Genomic DNA, 19,501 nt, shown 5'->3' on the forward strand with positions numbered 1-19,501 from the left:
TCCAAAGAAGCAATGGTACCCAGTAAATTAAAGATACATTTAACTCTAAAACACAGTCATACTGCTAACAACCCTAGAATGCACGTTGAGTGGGAGCCAGACGTGTTCAAAACCGCTAAGTGTATTTTTCTTATTTATTGATTTGAAATTATTGTTTTTCTAAAACTTTTGATTTAAATTTAGTAGTGTAGCATTATTTTGTGATTTTCTGATTAATCTGGTGTATTTATTCTTTACTCGGCCTTGTAATTGCATAAAAGTATCGGTAAGGGTATCAAATCCACGTGTTACAAGTTGCAGCTCCGCTGAACGAGAAGTTTTTTAGCCATATTTAGCTATTGACCATTTTTTACATCAAATTATTTTCTATAAGTAGGGATCGCTAGTTTATTCTGAATTGAGATAGCGAGATTTGGAAGTAAATTAATACTTAAGCGTCCATAGATTTACCGTTCGTAACTTGCCACCTTTGTTATACGATACATTATATTCCAAACTAGATAGCGTTAGTATAGTATAGTATTATATAATATTGACAATTAATCAGTAAAATCTATTAAACTTGTTAAACTTCGTTGCCAATTAAATTGTACTTTTAACTAAATATATATAACAACTTAGATTACAAACATAACATAATTAATTAATACATAACTTGATACGGAAGTTATATAAAGGGAACTCGTAGATAATACTTGATACGGAAAAATATATATACCGTTATATCTGTGTGGGGATACAAGTTTAGGGTTATAATTTTGTACTGAAATTGAAATTTTATTTAAATTAAATCAAAATCATGCCAGACCAGAGCAGCAAAGCAAAAGGCTCAAGCTAATGGGAGTGCTGTAGCTCAGAGGAGAACTGAGGGGGGCAGTTGCCCTCTGAATCACAGCCTTTTAAAATGCACTGCTTGCATGATGTTTGTGGATGATATTACCATGGGGGATGTCTTTCTGTGTGCCCGATGTAAGGAGTGTAATGAAATCAGACAACTCAGCGTTATGGGCCTATATGAGAGCTTGAAGGACAGGGTGGATGCCCTCGAAGGAACTAAATTGAGGGGCCCATCAAACTCTCAGCTGCCCAAATCAACACCAGAGCCTGCACTTGTTCATCACGCAACACAGCGGAAACCCCTAAGGCAGAATGCACTGGTCCCACAGGAACTAGTAGTTGTTGATGACTCTATTGTCAGGGAAATGGGGAACATACTTTGTAAAAAGGACAGGTGGAACAGGACGAGGGTATGTCTGCCAGGGGCAAAGGGTGATCACGTTGTAGAGCGGATATCATCTTTTAAGGGCACAAAAGGTGATATAGTTGTACACGTTGGCACTAATAATATTGAGGAGGAGACCGGTAGAATTACTTAACAAGTACAGGTCACTGTTGAAAAAAAGATGTGAATTAGGGTTGAATTTGAAAGTGTCTGCAATTCTGCCCAGACACGATAGGAGGGAGTATATGATGAGAGCCTTTTCAATCAATTCGGCCCTGGAAAGATAGTGCAAGGCTCAAGGGGTAGAATTTTTTTTCAGCCTGGACTGTACTTGTTAACAGGAGAGACTGCTTCTACAGGGATGGGATACACTTAAATAGAAAGGGTGCAAGAATATTTGCTGATGCTATCAAGGCAGTGTTAGGTGGGTTGGTCAGAAAACTGCTAGCTTGGGGGGGGGATACAAAGACTAATAGATTAACAGTAGCCACTGGCAGAGGTGAAAGTGATTCTTGCACTGCTTCTATTGGAATGAGCAGAAGCCTGAAAAACAAGATGCAGGATATTTCAGAGCCTGCTGGGAGTCATTGTGGTACAAGTAAACACAGGGGTTGTGTTAGGGTAGCTAAGAATAGAAACAGGTGCATGTATACTTGCCTGTACACCAATGCTAGGAGTTTGGTAAATAAATTTGATGAATTTGAGGTATTGCTCAAAGCATCAAAGGCAGATATTTTTGGGATATCAGAGACGTGGTGTCACAAAGATATAAGGAATGCAGAACTAGAATTTGGGGAGTACAATGTCTACAGAAAGGATAGACAGGATAGGAAGGGAGGAGGGGTTATGCTATTAGTTAAGAAATACATAAAATCCAAGGAAGTGAAGCCAGTCGACATCGCTGGACAGTGGCAGTGTCGAGTCAGTTTGGTGTGACATAAGCATTGGGAGATCAAAATTGAGAGTAGGAGTGTGCTATAGGCCTAATGACTCTGATGAGTATAATAAGAAACTGTACAGGGAAATAGAGTGGGCCAGTAAATCAGAGAGTCTTATAATGGGCGATTTTAATTTCCCAGATATTGACTGGAATTTGGGGGCTGGTCACTCACACACTAATAAATCAATAAATCATTCAATAAATTCACAAAAGCAAGGCTTTTGTGGATTTATTGAATGATTGTTTTTCTAAATTAGCATGTTCGGGAGGCAACTAGAGGGAGTTATTGTTATTTGGTTTTTAGGAGCATTAGCAACTAAGGCCATATTGCTCCGGTCATTCCCTGACCTTTCCGCATCCTCCGTATTTGGTGGTGACGGGCTCGAACCCCGGTCTAATCAAGAAGCGTGTGCTATGCACTGCTGCTCCTTCCCACCTGGCTACGGAGGCGCCTAAGAGGGAGTAATACTCTGATTTGATTATCAGTAGTGATTCTTCATGCATTAAGAATCTGCAGATAAAGGAACCACTAGGTGGCTGTGATCACAGTGTGATGAAGAGGGATTTACTCAAAGAGGTAACTACCATTAGGGGTAAAGGGAAGGGTTATTGCTTTTGTAAAGGCGACTACGATGGACTGAGACAGTATTTAAATTCTATACAGTGGGACCAACTGATTATGTTACCAACAGCAAATTCAAAATGGGAAGCATTCAAAGAACTTATCTTGGAAGCTACTAGGCTTTACATACCAACTAAGAAATATTGTTCAAGGTTTAGGCCTAAATGGATGTCAGATGAACTAATGGGACATATGGCAGAGAAGAAAAATGCATGGGATACATACAAATTAACACGTGACACAGAAGCCTATGATAGATACAAGTTGATCTGTAACCAAGTTACAAAGGAGGTTAGGCAGGCGAAGGCAGATTACGAGAAATCTTTGGCAAGGGATGCAAAGAAAAACAGCAAAGAGTTCTTTACTTATGTAAACTCTAGAAGGAAGGGGATGAATCAGATTGGTCCACTTGATATCGATGGGTCAACTGTTGATGATCCTGCTCAGGTAGCTAACAAACTAAATGAATATTTTGCATCAACATTCACACATGAGGAGTTATTCAGCGAGGGGAATGCCAGAGGTGAATTCAACTCTGGCAGTAAGCTAAAGAATCTTGTAATAACTGAGAGTAAAGTGGAGGAGAAATTGTTGAAGATAAACAGAAGAAAGGCACGTACAGTGGATGGGATCTATCCAGTTATATTAAAGGAGGCAGCAAAGGAAGTAAGCAAACCTTTAGCCACAATTATGCCAGCTTCCTTGGACTCGGGGGAGGTACCCACAGACTGGAGATATGCAAATGTGACCCCAATTCACAAAGGAGGATCAAAGGCCAACACAAGTAATTATAGACTTGTGAGTTTAACTTCTGTTCCAGGAAAATTAATGGAGGCACTGGTTAAAGAAGCACTGCAGGATCATCTAGACAAGACTTTAGTTATAGCTCGGACACAGCATGGTTTTGTTAAGGGGGAGTCTTGCCTGACCAATTTGATTGGATACTATGATGCAGTCACAAAGGAACTGGATGCAGGGAATAACTCTGATATTATATACTTGGATCTTAGAAAGGCTTTTGATACTGTTGCACATGGAAGACTGCTACACAAATTGGAGCAGTGTGGCATTGGAGGCAAATTGCTGCTATGGATAAAGGAGTGATTGAGGGGGAGAAGACAGCGTGGTAATCAATGGACACCGCTCACTGTGGACTGATGTTATTAGTGGAGTCCCTCAGGGTTCAGTGTTGGGTCCATTATTGTTTTCTGTATTTATAAATGATATTGATGATGGTATATCAAGCTTAATGTCCAAGTTTGCAGACAATACAAAGGTTGGCAGGGTTGTTAAGGACACTAATGACAGTATGCTGCTGCAACAGGATCTGGAAATGTTGAGCAGATGGGCTGAGAGATGGCAAATGAAGTGTAACATTGACAAATGTAAAGTACTACATATGGGAAACAGCAACCCCAGAGCAATGTACTGAATGAAAAGGACCTGGGGCTAATTGTGCAGACAGATATGAAGTTCTCTGAGCAGTGCAGACTGTATGCAAGAGTAGTTCATGGTGTCTTGTCAATGATATTTAGATTTATATTTAGATGTTTAGTTTTATATTTAGATGTTCTTAGATAGATATTTAGATTTAGATAGATACTTATATTTAGATGTTCTAAATTATTTTAGAGAGTTTCTGCTGCAATATTTTTACTCTTGTTATCCCTATCTTCCTTCCCTGTTGGTTTGATCGTTATGTTTAATTTTGACTATTTTCGCTCTTGTCTTGCCATACTGCTGGCATTATTTTTATTTTTAATTCAAACTTATTTTTTTGGTTATATATGCAGACTGCATCTAATCTCACTCAACCTGCTGCCTCATTGCCAATCCGATAAAATTTTTTTTTTTTACTCTACTATATTCTATCATATCTAGGAAATTTTTACTCTGCCATAATCTATCATATCTAGATCATATCAATACAGACCGATGTAATGCACAATCTTTCACTTAGATGGCATTAATCAGTGCTGATCTCTATGTTAAAATTCACAAATAATTCTTCCCTTAATACATATACATTGAAACTTCCGTTTAACGGACAGCCATGGGGAACAAGAATTTGTCCATTAGAGAGAAGTGTCCGCTAACAAGAAGTCTGAGGGAGAAAAAAAAAAAAGAAAGAAAGAAAAATCGTTAAACGTTTAATGTAAAATTAAATAAAATATATACAGATTTTGAACAATATTTTTGTAAATAATATACAATTACATACACAAGAGATAAAGAAAAATCGTCAAACGTTTAATGTAAAATTAAATTATATACAGATTTTGCACAATATTTTTGTAAATAATATACATACAATTGTGCTATGCATATTATGACTTTATCTTAAGAAAAATACATACAGTAATCACTTATTTTCTTCTGCACCTTCTTCCGGCTAATAATTTTGTTTTCAACATTTGTTTGGAGTGAAGAAACCATCGAAAGTCCTTCAGTGGCGAAAAACATTTTTAAAACGATTGATTTGTATGAGCGCTTCTTCCATTTTCATCGGTGGTTCGTCGTTAATATGTTCTTCGACAGAATGACCTCCTTCCATTTCTTCATTCTCATGAGGAACTTCTTGAACAATATCGATGATAATTTCGTTGATATCTAGAGCACCATCTTCTGTAGTGAGGTTCGAGTCTATATCTTTATAGCCAGGGTCACTTGTAGCTGAAGTATCATACATTATCAATAGAGGTTGAAGTTCTTGTTCTTCTTGTTGCTCCACATTGCTGTTCCCAACTTCAATTTTTGCGTTTGAGAAGCCAGACTTTACAAAACAGTTCACAACAGTTTGTTTTCTAATTGTGTTTACTGAAGAGGAAATCCACTGAATCGCATCTAGGATGCTGATTTTCTTTGCAAGGTCACTCGCACATGTTACATCGTTCATATTTGCAATGAGATGTCTTATTATTATAGAAAACATGTTATTATATAACACGTTTTCTATAGTGAGTTTAAAATTTTTTATTATCCCTTGATCCAAGGGCTGACACTCTGCAGTTGTGTTTGGTGGCAGAAAAACAATTTGAATGTTGGACAATTCAATGTGCAGGTGAGATGCAGCATTATCCATGAAAAGAATAATTTTTCTGTTTTGACGAATCATGTTTTGGTTAAAGTGACTTATCCATTCACTCATGATATCTCGTGTCATCCACGCTTTTTTATTAGACTTCCAGTCAACATTCAAAAGATTCAACTTTATGCCCTTGAAACAACAAGGATTTTGTGGTTTTCCTAAAACAAGAGGTTGTTCAAAGTCTCCCAGCATATTTGCACACAATAGTACAAAGAAAGCGTTCCTTAGAAATTTTTCCGCCCTGGCACTTTTCGTTTTTTAGACTCATTGTTTTTTCAGGAAGAGCTTTAAAAAAACAACCCTGTTTCGTCACAGTTTTAAATATCCTTAGCTTCAAAATCACAACATAAATCTTCCAATTTGATGGTTCAATCTGTTACAACCCCAGTATCGACAGATCCACCTTCACCACTTAGGCTTTTCCAAGAAATTTTATGCCGAGTTTTGAACTTGTCTAGCCATCCCACAGAAGCTTTGAACTCATTTACTCCCATTGATTTCGCAACGTCCAAAGCCTTTTCCCTAATAATAGGCCCCATTAATGGGATTTTTTTAGCACGTGCGGGACAAAACCACTCATATTTAACATTGTCAATTTGAAGTCCAACAGTTTACGGGGATGATTTTTGAACCTGATCATCCGTGTTGCCAAAATTGTTTGAGCCGTTCATTTTTTTTTCTTTAGGATGTCGCTTACCTGCGTCTTCCCGGTTTTGAATTTTGCAGCGAGATTGCGAACACTATTTTTTTGCTGATCATACGCATTAATGAGTTCAACTTTATCTTTTAAAGTTAAATGTTTACGAGAAGACACTGTGCACTTCACACGACACTGAACAAAACTGAAAACTGAAACTAAAAAGACGAAAGGCCGACCAAATTCACCCCCCCTCTGCACACACCGAATTCATCAGAAGTTTTACACGTGCCTTAAAATTCGTGAAAAAGGGTTTAGACCCGCGACGTAAACCTTGATAAAATTCAGAGAATCGGAAATAGAAAATAAACACACGACTGAGGCAATTCGTGGAAGAAATGTTCCTAGAAAAAAGGCTGTGAGCTCGCCCGCTGTCCATTATGGGGAGATCAAATTAAGTGCTAATCTAAACGAAACAGTGCAGATTGCCTGTCCACGTCCATTACAGAGAATGCCCACTAGACAGAAGCTGAAAACACGTTAAAACCAATAGAGGAGAGTTGGGAATTTGAAAATATTCGTTGTAGAGAGATGTCCATTAGAGAGAGGTGTTCGTTAGGAGAAGTTTCACTGTGTATGTATGTGTGTGTGTGTGTATATATATATATATATATATATATTCATACTAGTATATATGGTAAGAGAATAGATTGAAAGGTCTGTGAGAGTCATGGAAAAATGGATATAAATAGGCTCATCCATGTTCAACAAAGTTGATGAGCATCAAGCATTAGGATTCTATTAATTCCTCTTGTCAATTGTTTCATACAGTGAATGATTAGCATTGAAATCCCCGAGTAAGCAGATGGAGATGGCAGTTAATCTATTAGATTTTCTATATCATTTAAGGAAAAGAAGAAATTGAGAGAGAGAGAGAGAGAGAGAGAGAGAGATGCTATTGTAAGAGTGATCACTATTACAACATGCTCTGTTGCTACTTCTAAAGGAGTCTGAAGAGAAATATGTTTGGATGGAATGTTTCCAACAAGAACTGCAATCCCTCCACAACCTAGTGAATCAATACTCCTATCTTGTCTAAAGATAGCATAATTTTAATGGCAGGCCACACCTGAGTAAAAAAAAAAAAGTTTCCTACAAGGGTATGATTCCACTGAAGAATTCCTTCTATTATATGATTTTATGGGTTGTTTTTGATTCTGACTGCTTTTTATTTGTAGATTGTTTGTACTGATTTATACGGAAGTTTCTACTAATTTATATGCACATGGAAGACTGCTGTACAAATTGGAGAGGTATGGAATTAAGGGTAAGTTGCTACAATGGATAAAGTGATGATTGAGTGGGAGACGACAGAGAGTGATAATCAATGGACACTGCTCTTCGTGGACAAATGTTATTAGTGGAGTTCCCCAGGGTTCGGTGTTGGGCCCATTGTTGTTTTGTATATTTATCAATGATATTGATGAAGGTATAGCAGGTTTAATGTCCAAGTCTACAGATGATACAAAGGTTGGCAGGTTTGTTAGCAACAGTAAAGACAGTATGCTACTCCAGCTGGATCCAGATAAGTTGGGAAAATGGGCTGAAAAGTGGCAACTGAAGTTTAATATTGACAAATGCAAAGTACTGCATATGGGTAGCAATAACTGAAGAGAAACGTACCAACTGTGTGGTACTACATTCCTGGAAGTAGAAAGTGAAAAAGACCTAGGGGGGGGTATGGCATTGTACGCAGTCAAATATGGAGTTCACTGAGCAGTGCAGACGTTCCAGGACAGGTCATGGAGTCAACGATCTATAGGAATTTTGCTAGCAGGGACTGGGAGGTGATTATCCCGTTATACAAGGCAATGGTCAGGCCACACCTGGAGTACTGTGTAAAGGTCTAGAGGCCTCATTTTGGGAAGGATGTAGAGTTACCAAAACAAGTACAAAGAAGGGCAACAAGATTAGTGAGGGGAACAATTTTAAACGTCAAATTAGTGCTTATAATGCCATTATTTAAAAAGGCATCACTGTGGAATGAGAATGTGTACTGTGTATTGTGATATTACTGAAGTATCAAAAAGAAAAAGGTGACTATTAAACTCACTACAACAAAGAAGCAGAAGTGCAAGGTGAGCAGCCAAAATGATAAAATTCTTTTTTTCTTGAGATCTCATTAAAAAAAAAAAAAAAAAAAAAAAAACACTAAACAAATAAAACACATTCAAAATTATTTAAGACTTTGTAAAACTCCCCAAATTCAAAAATTTTGCACATTTGTATCAATTTTCTAAAAATTTTCCCAGGGAGTACCCAAACCCCCCACTTGTACTGTACTGATATTATCAGTACAAGTTATTAAGATAGTCATTTTTACAAAAACTATATATATTCCAAAAAACTTAGAATATATTTGAAATCAGTGCACAAAACTTGTTTAGAAACGTGTTTATATCTTTAATGAAAAAAAGAAGTTTAATTTTGTTGACCAATATTATTTATAATGGATGGATAATAAAATGACAAGTCTCTTTTTTTTTTTTTTTTTTTCCTAATGCTGCATAAATGATTAATTGCATCATTTTTTAGCTACTGCAATTTCGCAGCTTTGTTTCTACAATAAGTAAAAAAAAAAAAGCATTAAATTTCAATGTATCAAGTTTTCTAACTTGAAATATCTTCTCCTTTCAACTTAAAGTTGTAAACAATATAACAGCACAGTGTAGTTCAATTTTATGATTAGAGCTATATCAATTGGATGTCAGAGGAACTAATTAGACATGTTACAGAAAAGAAAAATGCACGGGATATATAAATATTAACAGGTGACACGGAAGCCTATGATAGATAAGTTTCTCTGTAACCAAGTCACAAAGGAGGTTAGGCAGGCAAAGGCAGATTACGAGAAATCTTTGGCAAAGAGTTTGTTACTTATGTAAATTCTAGAAGGAAGGGGAGAAAACAGATTGGTCCACTTGATATTGATGGTTCAACTGTTGATCATCCTGCTCAGGTAGCTAACAAATTAAATGAATATTTTGCAGGAATGAATATGAATGAATATTATAACACATGAGGAGTTATTCAGGGAGGGGAATGCCAGAGGTGTATTAAAATCTGACAATAAGCTAGATAAACTTGTAATAACTGAGAGTAAAGTGGAGGAGTAATTGAAGATAAACATAAGAAAGGCACCTGGGGTGGATGACATCTATCCAGTTATATTAAAGGAAGAAGCAAAGGAAGTAAGCAAACCCTTGGCCATAATTATGAGAACTTCCTTGGCCTCAGGGGAGGTACCAATGACTGGAGATGTGCATATGTATCACCAATTCACAAAGGGGGTTCAAAGGGTGACAAATAATTATAGACCTGTTAGTTTAACTTTTGTTCCGGGGAAAATAATGGAGTCACTGGTTAAAGAGTTAATACAGGATCACCTAGACAAGACAGCTGCAATAGTTCAGACAGAGCAGGGATTGTTAAGGGGAAGTCTTGTCTGACCAATTTGATTGGATACCATGATGTGGTCACAAAGACCTGGATGCAAAGAATAATTTTGATATCATATATTTGAATCTTAGAAAGGCTTTTGATACTGTTGCACAAATCGGAGCAGTGTGGTATTGGAGGCAAATTGCAACTACGGATAAAGGGATGGTTGTGTGAGAGAAGACAAAGTGGTAGGTAATCAATGGACACTGCACACCCTGGACTTATTAGTGAATTACCCCAGGGTTCAGTGTTGGGTCCATTACTGTTTTCTGTATTTATTAATGATATTGATGATGATATATCAGGCTTAAGGTTCAAGTTTGCAGACGATACAAAGGTTGGCAGGGTTGTTAATGACACTACGCTGCTGCAACAGGATCTAGAAAAGTTGAGCAGGTGGGCTGAGAGGTGGCAACTGAAGTTTAACATTGACAAACGTAAAGTACTGCATACGGGAAGCAGTAACCCCAGAGCAACTGTGTGGTACTACGTAACTGTGCAGGCAGATATGAAGTTTTCTGAGCAGTGCAGACTGTCTGCAACAGTAGCTCATGGTGTCTTGTCAATGATATACAGGAATTTTTCTAGCAAGGATAAGGAGGTGATAATCCCCTTGTATAAGATGGTCAGGCCACACCTTGAGTACTGTATACAGGTCTGGAGGCCTCATTTTAAGAAAGATGTAAAGCTGTTGGAACGAGTACAGAGAAGGGCAACGATATTAATGAATGGAACAAAGGGTTGCTCTTATGAAGAACTCTTTTGAAAAAAGGCTTAAGTTTTGCAAATTACAGTGTCTGTAGACTAGGTACCTGTGAGGTGATCTGACTGAGGTGTATAAAGCTTTCAATGGTTTGAGCATGCTCAATGTTGATGGGATTCTTCCTCTTGCTCAGAATAATAGCCTGAGAGAGCATAAATTCAAATTGAGGAAAGACAGTTGTAGGATAGATGTGCAGATGGAAGTTTTCCGGCAATCAAACACCTGTTGGCCTTAAGCCAACAGGTGGTTGATTGCTGGAAAACTTCCATCCATCTGTCATTGTAGAGAAGTTGATAGCTTAAATAGATTCAAGGCAGAACCAGACAAACATTTGGAGCTAGTGGATGGGTGAAATAAGGGGTTTTTTTTTTTTTTTTTGCTATATAAGCTTGCTTTCTTGCATCATGTGCCTTTGCTAACTCTAATGCTAATTCAGTTAACTGATAACTGCCTATATAAAATAATTAAAAAAAATAAACAAAAAGAATATGCTTTGCAACTTCGTAATCTACAATTTAACAGATTTTAATCTATTGTTTAGCTGTTTGTAGGAGTTGCATATGTAATAAGAGTGAACTTAAAACTATATAAGTAAACAATGAACACTTATTTTTCCTAAGTTTATTCATACTTTCTACTTAAAATATTTCAAACATAAAAAACCCACCTCTAGAACCTTTAAAAATAGATCCATTCCCCCTTTTTCTAGAAATACACTACACGTACTGGGAGATTCATCTAAGTTAAAATGAAAATATTATTACACTTTTATTGTGTCAAAAGTATATTAAAAGTTCTACAGTAATGAATATCAACAATAAAACAAATATATTCAATATTCAAGAGCATAATTTCTAGGTAATTTTTTTTCAAGAATGTCCTCGTGCAAAGTAATAATGAAATGATCTATTTTACTTCAAAACAGATGGCAGAAAAAAAAAAAAAAAAAAAGTTATAGAAACTAATATCTGTATCTGCATAAATCTCAATATGCTTAACTATACTGTGAAATCTAGCTTGCATATTGAAAAAATAAAAATTTACCTTTTTTTAATAAAAGAAAAGGTTACAAATCTTGAGATTTTTCTTTAAGACACAGGTAGCTTTTCTGAGTGAGGGAACATATTTACATATGTTGCAATATGTATATATACAGTGTGCCAATTAAATAACAAGACTGATGCGCTACTACAAAAAAAAAAAAAAAAACACTAACGGCAAAGTAAGTAATAGTGGCATGTGATACAAGTAAGCAAGCGTATGAGCTTATGCAGCATCAGCCAAGAGAAAAAAATAAAATAATAAAATTCACGCAGCCATTCCCTCTAAATGTTTGTCCAGTTCCTCCTGGAATTTATTTAAGCTATCAACTTCCACGACAGATGGAAGTTGGTTCCAGCAATTAACCACCCACTGGCTAAAAGCAAATTTCCACACATCTATTCTACAACTGTCTTTCCTCAATTTGAATTTATGCCTCTTAGGTTGTAATCTGAGCAAGTGGAAGAATCCCAACAGAATTCATTCCAGGCTTTATACACTTCAATCAGATCACCTCGCAGAAGCCTAGTCTCCTGCCGCTGCAATTTTCAGAACTTAAGCCTCTCTCTGTTGGTAAGAGGATCCCTTCATTCCCCCTCACCAATCTTGTTGCCCTTCTCTGTACACATTCAAGCAAATCTACATTCTTCCTAAAATAAGGCCTCCAGACCTGTACGCAGTACTCAAGGCTTGACCAGACCATTGCCTTATATAAAGGGATAATCATATCCTTTTCCCTAAAGTTATATATTTTCGAAGTAATCACTTCCGATGTGTATACACTGTTTACATCTTTATACAAGTTTTGAAAACACTTCTGGAACTCCTCTTCTGGTACCGCTTTCAGCTGGTCAGTCACTGCAGTCTGGATGTCCTCTATCATCCCATAAATGCATTCCTTTCATGGCTGTTTTGATTTTGGGGAACAAAAGCAATCAGTGGGAGCCAAATCCAGAGAAGATTTGGTTGGTTGGTTGGTTTTGATTTTATTGGCGCATTAGCTACTGAAGCTATAATGCGCCAAGACCAAGTCATATATAACTTTCAGTGACCCAATTACTTAGGTCACTATGTCAAAATATATAACAAATGTATAAAGGATAAATAAATAGAAAATCTCAATAAAATGTAAATTTTATATATGAGCAAAAACGTTTATTGATTTTAAAAAGGCAAAAACAGCAGACACATCGTCATTGTCGGACAAAATCTGACTGAGTGTATAAGGCTCAGCCGGATGACTAAAAACGGTAAAATATAAATCACGTTCTTGTCTAAAACGTGGACACACGGTTAAAATGTGATGAATAGTTAAAATGGTGCCGCAGTTCTCGTACATAGGACAGTCATCCGCCCTCAGCAGAAAAGCATGTGTAAGATGACTGTGTCCTATGCAGAGACGAGCTAGAACAACTTCCTCTTTGCGGTTCCTGCGCAGACTAGACTGCCAGTGTTGGATTACAGGCTTTATCTGATAGAGCTTGTTTGTGACTTGCTCATGCCAAGATTGTTGCCATTGGGAATATAATTTAGTTTGTATTAGCTGCCTGTAGTCTGTATAGGGAACTAACAGGCAATAAGTATTGTGTGGTTCTGGCGATCTGGCCGCAGCATCTGCCAGTTCATTTCCAGAGAAGAGAAAAAATGTTGAGTCATTGTCAACACACGTCATCAAATCGATGCACTACTCAACTCAATTTTCTCGAAACTTAACAAAAGCGGTACAAAATGGGAACACATTTTTCTCTTACCCAGATCTTCTTTTTTTACAATTCCTCATATAGATTCCTTATTGCTACCGATCATCTCAGCAAGCAACATTGTTGAAGCTGATCTGTCTTCAGTCAATTTTTCTAGCCTTTGTGACAATCTCCGGTGTTTGAACAGAGATCAGTTGGCCAGGTTGGGGATCATCCTCTAACAACTCACGTACTTTATGAAAATGAGAAAACCATTCAAACACTCTTGGTCGAGACAAATATTCATCAGCATAAACTTTTTTTAAATTGTAAAGTTTCCGTAGCACTTTTTCCCAATTTACAATAAAATTTGATAAATGCTCTTTGCTCCATTTTCAAATAGTATTAGTAATGGCCGCATGGTGCAAGAAAGCCTATGGCTTATGCTGCACCAGCCAAAAAAAAAAAAAAAAATCCGAACAAAACAATGATAAAAACAAAAAATAAAAATAAATGATAATAATTAATAAAAAAAAAAAAGTAAATTAAACCTATCATCCTATGCGCTTCCCTTACCCGAAAGTACTATCCAGATGACCTTTGAATTTCCCCAAACTGTCGGCCTCTACCACCCACGAAGGCAACTTATTCCAGTAATTTATAATTCGCTGGCTAAAATTAAACTTCCTGCAGTCCAATCTAAACATTTCCCCCTGTAACTTGAATTTATGTCCCCTAGTTCTAGCATCATTTATAATCTTGAAAATTTTGTCCTCATTCATTTTACTGATGCCTCTCAGAGCCTTAAACACCTCAATCAAATCTCCTCTAAGGTGTCTAGTTTCCAAACTCTGCAACCCACATATTCAAAGTCTTTCTTCATAAGGACGCCCTTTTGCCGATCTCACCAGGCAAGTTACCCGTCTTTGCACCCTTTCAAGAAGCTCGATGTCTTTCTTTAGGTGCGGTCTCCATACTTGAACACAGTAAGCCTTTTATAATGGGATTATCACGTCCCTATCTCTACTTGCAAAAGTTCGATAGAGCATCGATAGGACACCATGGGCCTTCCTTGCAACCTGTTTACAATGCTCAGAGAATTTCATATCGGACCTTATCATAACACCCAAGTCCCTTTAGTCCAGTACTGGGTTTAGTTGAACTCCACCAAGTGAATAAGTTATTTTGGGATTACTGTTTCCCAGGTGTAATACCTTACACTTTGTTGGATTAAAGCATAGCTGCCATTTTTCTGACCATTCCTGAAGTCTATCTAGGTCTCACTGAAGAAGCTCGGCTTGACAGTGATCATTAATTACTCTACCAATTTTAACATCATCTGAAAATTTAGACATCACGCCCTCTATCCCTTCATCAATGTCGTTTATGAAAATTAAAAACAACAGTGGTCCTAATACTGATCCTTGGGGAACCCCACTTCTTACATCAACCCAATCTGAGGAATAGCCATTTATCACAACCTTCTGCCTCCTGCCCTGAAGCCATCCTTCTATCCATCTAAGGATTTTCCCAGTGATTCCAACCTGTTCCAGCTTATAAAGCAACCGCTCATGTGGGACTGAGTCAAAAGCTTTGCTGAAATCTAAATAAACAATGTCGAAATTATTCCCTAAATCCAGCTCATGAGTGACCCTTTCAAAATAGCGAACCAGATTTGTTAAACATGATTTTTCCCTTTACAAAACCATGCTGAGTATCCTGGAGAATTTCAATTTGATCCAAATGATCCTGAATTCCACCCTTGATCATTGCCTCCATGATTTTCCCTACTACTGAAGTCAGACTGACAGGTCGATAATTTCCAACTTCACTTTTAGAGCCACCCTTATGTATGGGAGATACATTTGAACTTTTCCAATCCAAGGGAATCTCCCCAGAGTCTAGTGATGCTTGCATAATTAGCCTCAATGGTTCAATGCACTCGCTTGCCGCCTCCCTTAAGATTATAGGGTATATTCCATCAACTCCAGGAGTCTTACTGGTCTGTAGGCTCAAAAGGTTTTTCATTAAATAATCTTGCAAAATTTCAATATCATTAATTACATATTTTTTAACTTTGCTCCCACAATTTCCCATTGCCACTAAAGGCTTTTCATTTCACTTTCTGATGACATGCACAAAATTACTATTACTCTTTCCATCATAAATCACAAACTACTGACCATACAAGTTTCAACTTGCACTCGTTGGAAAGAGCACACTCTAGCAGATCTCTCATATACTATTTTGGCCTCTTACATTAATAGTAAACGCAGAGTGCATGTAGTCTCGTTATTTAATTGGTGAACTGTGTGTATATACACTGAGTGATCACTGAAATATGACCACCCCAATGAAAACTGAATGCGACCCATCGACCACGTGAGGTACGAGAGTGCGGAGTTAGTCTACCTACGTAGTATAGATAATGTGTCAGTGGTTCAGTAAGTAGTAAAATACCAAGTGTGATGGGTAAAAGGAAGAATTTATTGGACTCTGATAAAGGACAGATTGTGGGTGCTGGTGCCTCGATTTCCCACACAGCTGAACTGGTGGGGTGTTCAAGAGCTGCTGTTTGTTGTTTGTTTGTTATTTGGAGCATTAGCAACTAAGGCCATACTGCTCCGAGATATGCAGTGGTCATTCCCTGACCATTCCACATTCTCCGTATTTGGTCACGGGCTCGAACCCCGGTCTAATCAAGAAGCGTGCGCTACGCACTGCTGCTCCTGCCCACCTGGCTACAGAGGCGCCGGCTGAAGTGTACCAGGAGTGGTGTCGAAATGGTCAAACATCGACCCGATGGCAAAACTGCAAAAGTCAGCGAAAGGTCGATGTTAGAGGTGAGCGCCGGGTCCAACTCATACAGAGTTGACAACCCAATACAACATGGGCCAACCGAGAACAATATCCAGCATGATCATATGTCACACGCTCGCACATATGGGCTATACAAGCAGACGACTCCTAGGGCATCCTCTCCTAACCAAGATTTATTGGCATAAAAGACTCGTCTGGTCAAAGAGCATGCAAGTTGGACGTTAGACTCGTCAAAGAGCATGCAAGTTGGCCGTTAGAAGATTGGAAGGTGTGCTGGTCGGATGAGTAGCATTATTTACTCCACACCGTGGATGGTCATATACGGCATCAACAACATAAGGCTCTTGATCCATCATGCATGGTATCAAAAGTGCAAGCCGGTAGAGGTGGTTATATGGTGTGGGGCATGTTTCACTGGCAGTAACTTGGACCCCTGGTGCATGTGGAACAACGTATCAGTGGTCTCCACTATCGTCAACAGCTTGCTGACTGTGTACACAATGCTATGCTACACTTTTTCCGGAATGGCAATGGTGTCTTCCGAGATGACAATACAGCGAGGCATCGGTCACTTATTCTGCAGGAATGGTTAGATATCAATCCGATAGAGCACTTGTGGGACACTATGTAAAGGCATATCAGGTGCCTGGATATACCAATCGCCTCCATACCTGCATTGCTGATTGCATTACACACAGCTTGGTTGGCCCATCTTGTTAAATCAATGCCACTTGGGATAGCTGCTGAACTGAGGGCAAGAGGAAGACCTATGAAGTATTAGGTAGGAAGTCATAATTCAGTGTATATACACAGTATCTTTTAATTTGTCTAAATTCAAATATGAGACAAATGCACAACTACCAATCTCTGCCTTTTGGAAATCAGACTCCCCCCCACTTTTTTTTTTTTTTATGTAAACCCCAAACACGAGAGGTATTAGAACCTACAGTACTTATTACCGTGCTTGGGTTGGAGGTTGAGAAGACAAAAGAAGATATTTGTTAACATTGGGCTTGAACTTCTGTAGACTGTAATTTTCAGGAAATACGTATGAAGGAAGGTTGTTCCAGAAAACGGCAGTTGAATGAATGAACGAGGAAGATGAAGTTGGTTCTATGAGTTAGAAGTTGAACAGTAAATGGATGTTGGTTGGTGGCGGCACGTGTTTGGAATGTTTTCAAAGAGAGAGCAGGAATTATAGAAGCCAATTCAGAAGAACAGTGCCCATGGAAGTATCTGTAGTAGAGGCATGCAGCAGAAACAGTACGTCTATGAGAGAGCAAGTGGAAAGACTCTGTTAGAGATGAATCATTAATTAACCTAACTGCCCTCTTCTCAATGGAATCAAGAAGCCTGAGAGAGGTTTTGGGGGCACCACCCCAGATGTGGGAACAATATTCCATGGCAGGGCGGATTTGCTATTTATACAGAGTGAGCAGCTGTTTGGAAGAAAAGTAACGCCGAGAGCGAAAGAGAAAACCAAGTTTTTTAGATGCGGAGGAAGCAATATTTGTAATGTGCTTGTGCCAAGAGAGATTAGAAGTCAGGGTAATTCCCAAAAGAGATATACAGTCAGTACTCGTATAACACGTGTTTACATTACACGAATTCGATTACACAAATTATAAATAGGGGAACGATATCATATATAACACGAACCGAATTCGCTTATGCACAATTCGCCTTTGTTTTTACAAGAAATGGCAGTCAAACGCGGAATCACCCCAACTGAACGCAACACAATAGGAATGAAGAGGAGATTCTGAAAATGTATTTATGTGTTTAAATCAGTGAAGGGGAAACACATTTCACCATAATAATGTAAAATTCCAGCTATCGGTATTATTGCGAATGAATTAGATTGACTTTAGCATTAGCAGAGGCATATGATGCAAGAAAGCAAGCTTATTCAGCATCAGCCAAAAAAAAAAAAAAAAAAAACACCACTCCCATTTCACCCCTCCGTTCGCTCGAAATACCTGTCCAGTTGAGCCTTAAATTTGTTTAGGCTATCAACTTCAACAACAAGTGATGGAAGTCGGTTCCACCAACCAACCACCCGCTGGCCAAAGGCAAATTTCCGCACATCTATCCGACATCCGTCCTTCCTCAATTTGAATTTATGCCCTCTCAGGTCATTATTCTGAGCAAGATGAAGAATCCCATTGGCATTGAGCATGCTCAAACCATTCAAAGCCTTATACACCTCTATCAGATCACCTAACCGGTGCCTAGTCTCCAGACTCTGTAATTTGCAAAACTTAAGCCTTTCTTCGTAAGAGCAACCCTTTGCTCCATTCACTAATATTGTTGCCCTTCTCTGTACCCGTTCCAGCAGCTCTACATCCTTCTTGAAATGAGGCCTCCAGACCTGTATACAGTACTCAAGATGTGGCCTAACCATTGCCTTATACAAGGGAATAATCACCTCCTTATCCCTGCTAGAAAAATTCCTGTATATCATTGACAAGACACCATGAGCTACTCTTGCAGCTCGTCTGCACTGCTCAGAGATCTTCATATCTGCCTGCACAATTACCCCAGGTCCTTTTCATTCTCCACCACTGTCAGTGTAGTACCGCAGAGTTGATACGTTGCTCTGGGGTTACTGTTTCCCATATGTAGTACTTTACATTTGTCAATGTTAAACTTCATTTGCCACTTCTCAGCCCATCTGTTCAACCTTTCCAGATCCTGTTGCAGCAGCATAGCGTCAGTGGTGTCCTTAACAACCCTACCAACCTTTGTATCATCTGCAAACTTGGACATTAAACTTGATATCCCATCATCAATATCATTCATAAACACCGAAAACAACAACGGACCCAACACTGAACCCTGAAGAACTCCACTAATAACATTAGTCCACGTTGAGCAGTGTCCATTGATTACCACTCTGTCTTCTGCCACTCAACCATCCCCTTATCCATAGCAGCAATTTGCCTCCAATGCCACACTGCTCCAATTTGTGCAGCAGTCTTCCATGTGCAACAGTATCAAAAGCCTTTCTAAGATCCAAATATATAATATCAAAGTTATTCCCTGCATCCAGTTCTTTTGTGACTACATCATAGTATCCAATCAAATTGGTCAGGCAAGACCTGCCCTTAACAAAACCATGCTGCGTCTGAGCTATAACTGAATTCTTGTCTAAATGATCCTGCAGTGCTTCTTTAACTAGTGCCTCC

The 19,501-nt window shown here is 38.3% G+C and overlaps 1 protein-coding gene across 1 annotated transcript in view; it reads right to left on the bottom strand.

Annotated features, from left to right (window-relative positions):
* The window catches only part of LOC150081149 (protein zyg-11 homolog B-like), a 256,638-nt gene that overhangs the window by 61,078 nt on the left and 176,059 nt on the right, over positions 1-19,501 (bottom strand). Inside the window, exon 9 of the mRNA XM_090382030.1 lies at positions 11,441-11,511. Within this exon, the coding sequence (XP_090238156.1) occupies positions 11,441-11,511 (71 nt within the window). The remainder of the gene's footprint in view (positions 1-11,440; positions 11,512-19,501) is intronic.

This window comes from Mastigoproctus giganteus, chromosome 9 (assembly GCF_048544385.1).
Source record: "Mastigoproctus giganteus isolate SK-2022 chromosome 9, ASM4854438v1, whole genome shotgun sequence".
NCBI classification, from domain to species: domain Eukaryota; kingdom Metazoa; phylum Arthropoda; class Arachnida; order Uropygi; family Thelyphonidae; genus Mastigoproctus; species Mastigoproctus giganteus.